Here is a 10,191-nt window from a genome sequence, read left to right as displayed (position 1 = left end):
TGAAATTCCCGTACATCCTCTTCAATTAACACCACGCAAGCCCTGCAATTGAACTGCTCGTTAGAGCAAGTCTGCTGATAAACCCCAATTTGCATCCTCGACTGGTTTTTCGTTTTGGTTGGTGAAGCTGTTAGTCCTCCAGGTTAGTTGCACGGTATATGTCCTACCGAAGCTAGCCATACGATTGCTACATAGCCATTATTCCTCTTCGCACTACATCCTGCACACACACGTTCTGGAGTTCACGTTGTCCACGATCAGGGCAACCTTTATACCAATTTGGTGTGGAATTTTCATGACTTTGGATTGGTACTGCTGTTGGTACCTCCAGGTAGGTTGCCACAGTATATGCCCAGTCGAGGCTTAGGTTTCTCTGGATATTACACCCCGAATTCTCCTCTTCTGTGAACTTCAACCTAAAACTGAGTGATCCCTACCGAGGCAAGATTGATGTGACGTCATCGGACCTTTTGCTACTTTGGTTCGAATTTGGATTCAGAACAGTTACCTGTTTTGCCAGGTCAGTAATAGCGAGCAGTATATGTCCGCCGAAGCGGAGGCTACACGCGGAATACTACACCTCCAATTTCTTTATCGATTGCTCGACATCACATCAAAATGCCACCCACCACCCGGAAAGGATCGTCATCCCTGAAGCAACTGAGGGTTCAATTGGACGATTTGAAGTCTTCGTTCGATGATATTTGGTCTTTCGTTCAGAAGTTTTCTGATGAAACCACCGGTACACAGGTAGAAGTTCGATTGGAGCGGATCGATGACTTGTGGGAGAGATTTAGTGAGAATTTGGTCGAGCTAAAATCTCATGAAGATTTCGAGGATGAGGAGAATTATTATGGGAAACTACGCAAGCATTTGAGCGATCGTTACTATGAAACCAAAACCTTCCTGTTGGACAAAAGTAAGGCCCTTCGCGTTTCTTCTGAGTTGGAACAGTCCGCCCATGAACAATCAATGTCAGGTGCTGTCGGTCATGTCCGATTACCGCAGATCAAGCTCCAATCATTCAACGGTGACATCGATGACTGGTTGAGCTTCCGAGACCTGTTCACCTCGCTCATCCACTGGAGGACCGATTTACCAGAGGTGGAGAAATTTCATTATTTGAAAGGGTGTCTTCAAGGTGAACCAAAAAGCCTCATCGATCCCTTGAAAATTACCAAGGCCAATTACCAGATCGCTTGGGATACGCTGGTAAAAAGGTACAACAACAACAAACTGCTGAAGAAGAAGCAGGTCCAATCTTTCTTCAAGCTTCCGACACTCTCCAAGGAATCTGTTGTTGAGTTGCGTACTCTGGTGGAAGGTTTTGACCGTGTCGTCCAAACGCTTGATCAAATCGTGGAACCTGCTGAGTACAAGAATCTCCTCTTGGTGAATCTGCTCACGATGCGACTGGATCCATCAACTCGTCGAGCATGGGAAGAATATTCAGCCAACAAGGAGATGGATTTACTGACAGACCTCACCGAATTTCTGCGTCAGCGAATCCAAGTACTGGAATCCCTTCCGTCTAGGCAGACGGACACCAAGGTCATTCATCAGCAACAACCACCACCGAAACCGAAAGCAATCAAGTCCAGCTACAATTCGGTTCAATCGTCAGGAGGAAGATGTGTGGCTTGTAAGGACAACCACCTTCTATACCAATGTTCCGTATTCCAAAAACTTTCTGTGGCGGATCGGGATTCCTTGCTGAAATCCCATGGACTTTGCCGGAATTGCTTCCGATCGGGGCATCAGGCGAAGGATTGCCAATCCAAATTTTCCTGTCGGATCTGCAAGAGCCGTCACCACACCCTGGTTTGTTTCAAGCCGGAGAAGGATAACACTGCAACGGTCGCAGCGGTTGCTGGGGGCAACCATCCTTCAAATTCCAAGGATTCCCAAGGCTCCTCAGGTTCCAATACAATCCAAGTGGCTAACGTGGCAGCCACTGATGTTTCGGTATGCGGTACGGCTAATCAACTCACGTCGCAAGTCCTATTAGCGACAGCGGTAGTCATCGTCGAGGACGACGCTGGTTCAAGGTACCACGCCCGTGCTCTTCTCGATTCCGGTTCAGAGAGCAACTTCGTATCGGAACGGTTAACCCAAAGGATGAAGGTCATCAGGAGTAAGGTCGACGTCTCGGTCCTTGGTATAGGACAAGGGGCCACCAAGGTCAAGCATACAGTCCAAGCGGTCATACGTTCGCGAGTCTCGGATTTCTCGCGAGATATGAGGTTCCTAGTGCTGCCCAAGGTAACTGCGAATCTCCCTACAGCCTCAATAAACACGGAAGGGTGGATTCTACCGAACAGTATTGAGCTAGCAGATCCTGCATTCTTCACGTCCAAGGAAGTTGACATTGTGCTAGGCATCGAGGCTTTCTTCGAATTCTTCGAATCGGGGCGAAGGATTACAATCGGCAAACATCTACCAAGCCTTACAGACTCGGTGTTCGGTTGGGTAGTATGTGGTGGCTGTTCAACTCCTATCAATTCCCTACAAGTCAACTGCCATTTCTCAACGTCCGAGGACTTGGAAAAGTTGATGGCACGTTTCTGGTCGTGCGAGGAGGTGGAATTCACGGACGCCTATTCTCTGGAGGAAAAGAAGTGTGAAGAATTATTTCAACGTGGAGTTCAAAGAGATCCAGAAGGCCGTTACACTGTTCCCTTACCCAAAAACGAAGACGTTCTTCCAAATCTGGGCGAGTCACGGGACATCGCATTCCGGCGTCTTCTCGGAACGGAACGGAGGTTGGCAAGGGATGCCAACTTGCGGGAACAATACGTCGCTTTCATGGACGATTACCTGAAATTGGGACACATGCGCAAGGTCGAAGAATCTACAGAGGAACAGGTCAAACGGTGCTTTCTACCCCATCATCCGGTGGTCAAGGAGGCTAGTACCACCACCAAGGTCAGAGTGGTCTTCGACGCTTCGTGCAAGACGTCATCCGGAGTGTCCTTAAATGATGTGCTTCTGGTAGGGCCAGTTGTGCAGGAAGATTTGAGGTCAATTATCCTACGCAGTCGGACGAAGCAGATTCTCCTCGTATCGGACGTCGAGAAGATGTTCCGACAAATCCTTACGTGGCTCAAGGACCGACCACTCCAGTTCATATTATTTCGCTTTTCTCCGGACGAGGAAGTCGCAGTGTACGAACTGAACACCGTAACGTATGGAACCAAACCCGCACCATTCCTGGCAACACGAACTCTCCGACAGCTGGCTGCTGACGAAGAAGATCGATTTCCGCTCGCGGCAAGAGCAATTCGTGAGGACGTCTATATGGATGACGTCATCACCGGTACGGATGAGGTGGATGCAGCTATCAGTCTCAGAAACCAGTTGACCGAGATGATGCTGTGTGGTGGTTTCAAGCTCCGAAAGTGGGCTTGCAATGTTCCCGAAGTTCTGGAAGGCGTACCCAAAGAAAACCTGGCTCTTCGAGACCCTAAAGGAATCAACCTTGATTCTGATCAATCCGTTAAAACGTTAGGACTAACGTGGATGCCCATTGCAGATACCCTCCGATTCCAGTTCACAGTTCCTCCGTTAGAAACTGATGTTCCGTTGACGAAACGTCGAATACTGTCACTGATCGCTACGCTATTCGACCCACTTGGCTTGATTGGTGCCACGACTTCGTCAGCCAAGATATTTATGCAACAGCTCTGGACGTTGCAAGACGATAATGGCAATCGGTTGGACTGGGATCAACCAGTACCTTCAATGGTGGGTGAGAACTGGCGGAAATTTCATGAAAAACTCCCATTGTTGAATGAAATTCGAGTCGATCGCTGTGTCATCATTCACAAGGCAGTACTATTGGAAATACACTGCTTTTCAGACGCTTCGAATAAGGCGTATGGTGGTTGTGTCTACATACGAAGTCAGGATTCCAGCGGAACAATCAAGGTTCGACTCTTATCGTCCCGATCCAAGGTGGCTCCACTCCGTTGCCAGTCTATCCCACGATTAGAGCTCTGTGGTGCGCTCTTATCGTCCCAGCTATACGAAAAGGTCAAGGATTCTACTCGGTTAGCGGTTCAGACTTTCTTCTGGACAGATTCAACATGTGTGCTACGTTGGATCGAATCTACGCCAGCAACATGGACCACGTTCGTCGCCAACAGGGTGGCAAAAATTCAAACGCTGACGGAGGGATGGCAATGGAGACACGTGCCTGGTAGAGACAACCCAGCGGACCTAATATCGCGTGGAGTGTCACCCGAAGACATCGTCGACAATGAACTTTGGTGGGAAGGTCCGAATTGGCTGAAGGAAACTCGAGAAGCATGGCCTGGTGCTGTCGAAGAAAACCCAGAAGCAGGAGAGGAAGAAAGGCGTCGCACCGTAGTTGCGTGTACCGTATCAGCCGTAGCGGAATTCAACGAGATGTACCTCAGCAAGTTTGGATCGTACTCTGACCTGGTTCGACGAACGGCATACTGGCTCCGACTCATGAAACTCCTACGAATACCAACAGCAAGTCGTCCCGCAAACGAATTCCTAACTACTGCAGAACTGAAGGCTGCTGAAAACGCTGTGCTCCGGAACGTCCAAAGAGAAGTCTTCGCAGAAGAATGGAAGGCTTTATCAAAGGGAGAGTTTGTATCGAGGAAGTCACCGTTGAGGTGGTTTCATCCGTTCATCTGCAAGGATGGACTAATCAGAATAGGAGGTCGACTGAAGAATTCCGAAGAATTGGAGAGCACCAAGCACCCTGTAGTTCTACCAGCACGGCATCAGTTAACTCGGTTGATTCTCCGTTATTTTCACGAGCGATTACTGCATGCTGGCCCACAACTGTTACTGGGAGCAGTCCGGTTGCAATTCTGGCCACTCGGTGGAAGAAATGTAGCAAGGGAGGTAGTTCACCGTTGTGTGAAATGCTTCCGAACGAAACCATCTACAATGCAGCAGTTCATGGGTGAATTGCCGTCATCCCGAGTCACAATTTCACGTCCGTTCACGAAAACAGGCGTAGACTACTTTGGCCCTATCTACATCCGACCAGTCCCCAGACGAGCTGCAGTGAAGGCCTACGTATCGGTGTTCATTTGCCTCTGTACCAAGGCGGTACATCTGGAACTGGTATCCGATCTTTCAACGGATCGCTTTCTGCAAGCCTTGCGACGGTTCGTTTCACGGAGAGGAAAGTGTTCGGACATCTATTCCGACAACGGTACGAACTTCGTTGGTGCCCGGAACAAGCTAGCAGAATTATACAGTTTGCTGAGCGATCGTACCCATCGTGACCGAGTCACGAGTGAACTGGCTAAGGACGGAATTCAGTGGCACTTTAACCCACCTAGCGCGCCACATTTCGGAGGACTCTGGGAGGCTGCAGTCCGGTCGGCTAAGAACCATCTCATCAAGGTGATAGGAGAGACCCCAGCGTCATCGGAAGATTTCTCCACTCTACTTACACAGGTTGAGGCCTGTCTGAATTCCCGTCCGTTGACATCGATGTCGGATGATCCAAACGATTTGGAACCTTTGACACCAGCACATTTTTTGGTCGGTTCTTCACTGCAGGCCCTTCCCGATCCTGAATTCACGTCAATCGCACCGAATCGACTGAACCGTTTCCAGCTGATGCAACAAAAATTGCAGCACTTTTGGATCAGGTGGCGCCGCGAATACCTGAGTCAACTGCAAGCTAGGACCAAGCGATGGAAACCGGCAGTTCATGTGGAGATAGGCAAGCTCGTCGTCATCAAGGAGGATAACCTTCCGCCTATGCGTTGGAAAATGGGAAGAATCGTCGCTGTACACCCGGGAGCAGATACCGTAGTAAGAGTTGTAACGTTAAAGACTGCCACTGGAGAACTTAAACGTCCGGTGGAGAAAATTTGCATTCTGCCACTTTCAAACAGCCACGATGAAAATGAATCCGATGCAATGTTGCCGTAAAACCAGATCCTATACCTTTTCCAAACTCCCATCCCGTCGAAGAGGATTTCTTATTTCTTTTCAGAAATTTGCGAATTTCTGGGTGGGTGAGGATGTGCGAGACTGAACCACCCAGATAGCTTCAACCCTGGATCTTTATTACCGTCGCTGCTACAGCTGATCTGTAGTGAACAAAGACGATACGCTACGAGACGGAGTGTGGCTATTGTCCGGTCTCCACCCGTAAAGGATAGCTGCAATCACATCATCACATACCTACGGTCGGATGCCATCGAGAGCGGCAGATGAGATGTCCAGGCGAGTGGATAACTGTTCGAAACGCCGAACGTAGGTAGTTTTCCTGGAACGTGAGCGGGAGAATTGGGCTGAGCGACCACGGGTCAACCGATGACCATCTGATCGGGGATAGCGCAATCAGTTGGTTTCGGTAGCCGTTGGAAACGGTCGATGCTCCCATCGGGGACGAAGAGTATTAAATTGTTAGCATTAAGTTTGTTTGTAAAAAGTAAATTGTGTTTATTTGTGGAATAAATGTAGTTTTTGCTAATTGTGCTCTACCCAACCCGCGAGTGTTATTAAGTGTCCCACTTGGGAGAAATACCCTCTGGAAGGAGAAGGAAACTACCTTCATAGGAACCTCTGGTTTCCCCGCAACCTCACTACCGACAAATACAACATCAGTAGCCGGTAACGAATCAACTGGCCCCCCCCCCCAACAGTGTTGGAGTCGGCACGGATGCTCCACTGCCCACGTATCGAAGGAGGTAAGCCGACTAACCAACAGTTTAAAAAATATGATTAACAGTAATGTTCTAATTTTGTCAACCCGTCTGCATCCGAATTTAAATTATTTTAGATAATAGGAATTGTTATTTTAACTCTCTTTCTTTGATAAGATTAGTGTTAATTGTTTTGTTTAGGTGCTTTAAGGTCTTGTTTTCTGTTTTATTTTTGAAAATATCATCAAGGAGGGGTTCACAACAAGGGTTATTTATGTACTCAAAAATGAATTATTTCAACGAATTTACCTGAACCAACGAACTTACCTTTTGATGATGACTTACCCTATCCGAAATTATACTATCACTTTCCTTATAAATCTTGCTCAGTGTATCCTTCCACGTAAAGCTAGGTATACCCTCTTTTTTCAATTGAACTTAAATTTATAAACCACTAACGGTCCACCGGCCGGATATGAACATAAACTTGTATGGAAGTATCGAATAGTCCTCCGGTTCCGAAACTGCGTGTAATTGGCAAACTTCAGAGACGTAGACGTCTAGAGTATATCCTTGGGAATTAGTTGAGTCACTGTTATAATTTCACCATATTCCACTAATTAATGCATTCCACATGCATTGCATGCTGGGCCAAATAGAAACATTTTAACCGGATCTAAAACCGAACAATAGAACAAAGTCCAAGGAGAAAACGGTTTCTTTATTATCTTTAAAATTCATTGATAATTAAATTCAATTTCCAGAGTGATTTGAGATTTGGGCATAATTGCGTTTGAAAACAAACACGTCAATCACTGATTTCTCTTGAATAAAAGCTTAATCTCACAAACAAACTATACCAAATGATAGAGGAATCATTCCTCTATCTCATAGTGTTATTAATTTTCAAGATTGAGCTTTTATTTGCGAGAAATCGGTGATTGACGTATTTGTTTACAAATGCAATTACGCCCAAATCTCAAATCACTCCGGATTTGTGTCATTATTAGAAGGATCTCAAGGGATCAGAGATCGATTGCAATGAATTAAAAATTATCCAAAAAGCATTGGTACAATACATACTGGTGAAAACATAACTGATGACGTCGAGTTGCTAAATATGGGAAGCCACTGTAGTTGCAAAGAAAAATATCCTATTTCTTTCGACAAATAATATTGCTATTTTTACATTTTTATTTGTTCATTGTTTGTTTTTCCTATTGCGAATAGGTTTTTTTAAATCTTTATTTGAGAGATTTCTAGCCGAAGGCTAGTTCATCTCTTCGGTGAATAGGTAACTTTTCTCCGAAATAATATTTTCGAACAATAACTTGATTGTTGGCACTGGTAAAAATAGATTCAGTTCATATAATATGCAGACATTAATGTTATTAACATATTGCTTTTTTGGAGGGTAAGTCATGGGAAACGTTTGGTAAACGTTATTGACAATCATTCACAGTTACCAAAACATCAGAGAAGCCTTTCTTAGTTCAGTCGGTAAAGGCGCAGCTACAAAGCAAGAGCATGCTGAAGGTGGCTAGGTTCGATTCCCGGTCCGGTCTAGGAATTTTTCGGGTTGAACAATTTCCCGACTTTCCTGGGCATAGAGTATGATTGTACTTTTGCCACACACTTATTCTAATGCAAAAATGGTACAGGCATCGAAAGCTCTCAATTAACAACTGTGGAAGTGCATTTAGAATACTAAGTTGAAAGCACGAAGTAAGCTAATATGCGGTAAGCAGCAATAAGCTTGAAATGCGATGAAAAAGAAGAAGAAGAAGGAGGAGGAGAAGAAGAAGAAGATGGAGAAGAAATATCAAGAGGACGGCTCTGGAGATGAAGCGATGACCTTCTGCTCATTGATCAGACACTAATTGCACTACACTACCAAGCCCATCGTCAGATACTACTATCTTAAATTTTGATTCACTTTCAATTTTGCAATTTCCAACTGTGATAATAGTGAATTGCTTTGAGGAAATTATGTGATATTTGAGGATTCATCACCTTGTCGGTGACATGAATGACCAATAACAATAAAATTTCTCACCAAAGCACACTACTGACATCTGGCTCCGTGTTCGCGGGAAATATTTAGCTAGGCCAGGAACCCGCATGCAAAAGTTATGAACTGCTCCGTGTCTGATTTATTATGGACAAATTATTTTTATCTAGATCAAAAAATCCTATGGTTTTTATTATTTATTTCGGCCGTTTACGATTTTTGGACACAAGTCAGAATTAAGTGTCATGTCGGTTTGTCGGTGGATTCATCTCGAAAAACTCGGTTAACATTGAATAACGTGAGAAACCATTGCTCGCAGTCACTTTTTTGATGATACTGATGTTAGCGAGCACCCAAGTGATTTATATCTTTGAAACTTTCGTCTCCAGAAACATCTAAACTTTGCCATGTTCACTGTCACAGTCCAATGTCAGCATAGTGCTTAAGTTTCACTGTAACAGAAGGCGTAAACTCGTCCCAGGCGTGTAGATGCATTTGCCGACACCGACCATTTCGAGCCGGTGTAATAAACAAATATTGAATAACGCACTACTGCTAACGCGGCGAAACGCACAAAGCCTATTTACATCCCTTCAATCGTTTGCCCGGAGCATCATCATCGCCATCATCTGCGGCCAGTAAAGTTCATCTACTGAATAATACTGTAGAATTGAGGTTATGTGTGAGGCGATATACTGGTCCTCCTATAAGTAGGCGATTTACGCTAAGTCAAGCGTCTTACACGCAGATTATCAGCTATTTTTTCCGTTGACCTTCCCCTGGCACATGACCGAGAGGACCTAACGGGGGGAGAATATTAAACAGGTTTTCACTGCTCAATCCTCCCGTAGTTATGGTTCAAGTGTTCAAGGGAGGCATTCTATTAAATTATGATTGGAAAATGTTTGAGATATCCTCGACTTATTTGATTGGGTTTAAAGTAATAAAGTCAAACAAATGCCTATAAAGAAAGAGCTCTGGTAGATAAAGTAAACAATCGTTCAAAAGGCAATGGAGAATCTGCTTAAAAAAAAATGAGATGTCATTCATCATTATTTTGTAACTGTATTTGGCTTGGCCCCCTGAAGGTCAGTAAATATTTTACGACCGTTTCTTGAATTTCGACTGGCTACCACCCAGCTGACCACAACATAAGTCTCTTCCCATCCCTCCATCATCGCTCGTATTGTGTCATTTGAGATAAATATTAGCACATCCTAATCCATCGCTCTTCGAATGTAGGTACGTGAAGAACCACTGGCTGCTAAAGAAACGCAACTCAGCAATTCAATGGCAAAGATTTACTTTGCATGTCCCAAGCCTTTGGCCTATGTGGAAATCCATCGCTCCAATGCCCCTCATCGGTCGTTCCGCCCTTATCCCCTAGGTACTTTGTCGAGCTTGAGCAGCAGCAGCAGCGATATGGCAATTGTAGTATTATTCAATTATCGACTGATGAGTGTTATTGAGTGCATGCTGCAGCCCAACCACGACAATCGTCAAACCGAACGGCACTTCTCTTATCGGTGTGTA

General features: G+C 45.3%; 1 protein-coding gene across 1 annotated transcript; it reads left to right on the top strand.

Annotated features, from left to right (window-relative positions):
- Positions 1-618: 618 nt before the first annotated feature.
- On the top strand, positions 619-5,928 carry LOC135711620 (uncharacterized). Its single transcript, XM_065234488.1, has one exon. It carries the CDS (start codon positions 619-621, stop codon positions 5,926-5,928), a length of 5,310 nt encoding a protein of 1,769 aa, XP_065090560.1.
- The last annotated feature ends 4,263 nt before the right edge of the window (positions 5,929-10,191 follow it).

This window comes from Ochlerotatus camptorhynchus, unplaced genomic scaffold, assembly GCF_037179485.1.
Source record: "Ochlerotatus camptorhynchus isolate MF236.1 unplaced genomic scaffold, CSIRO-AGI_Acam_v1.1 ptg000434l, whole genome shotgun sequence".
NCBI lineage: Eukaryota > Metazoa > Arthropoda > Insecta > Diptera > Culicidae > Ochlerotatus > Ochlerotatus camptorhynchus.
Note: the sequence above shows the minus strand (reverse complement) of the source record. Positions and strands in the feature narration are given on the sequence as shown.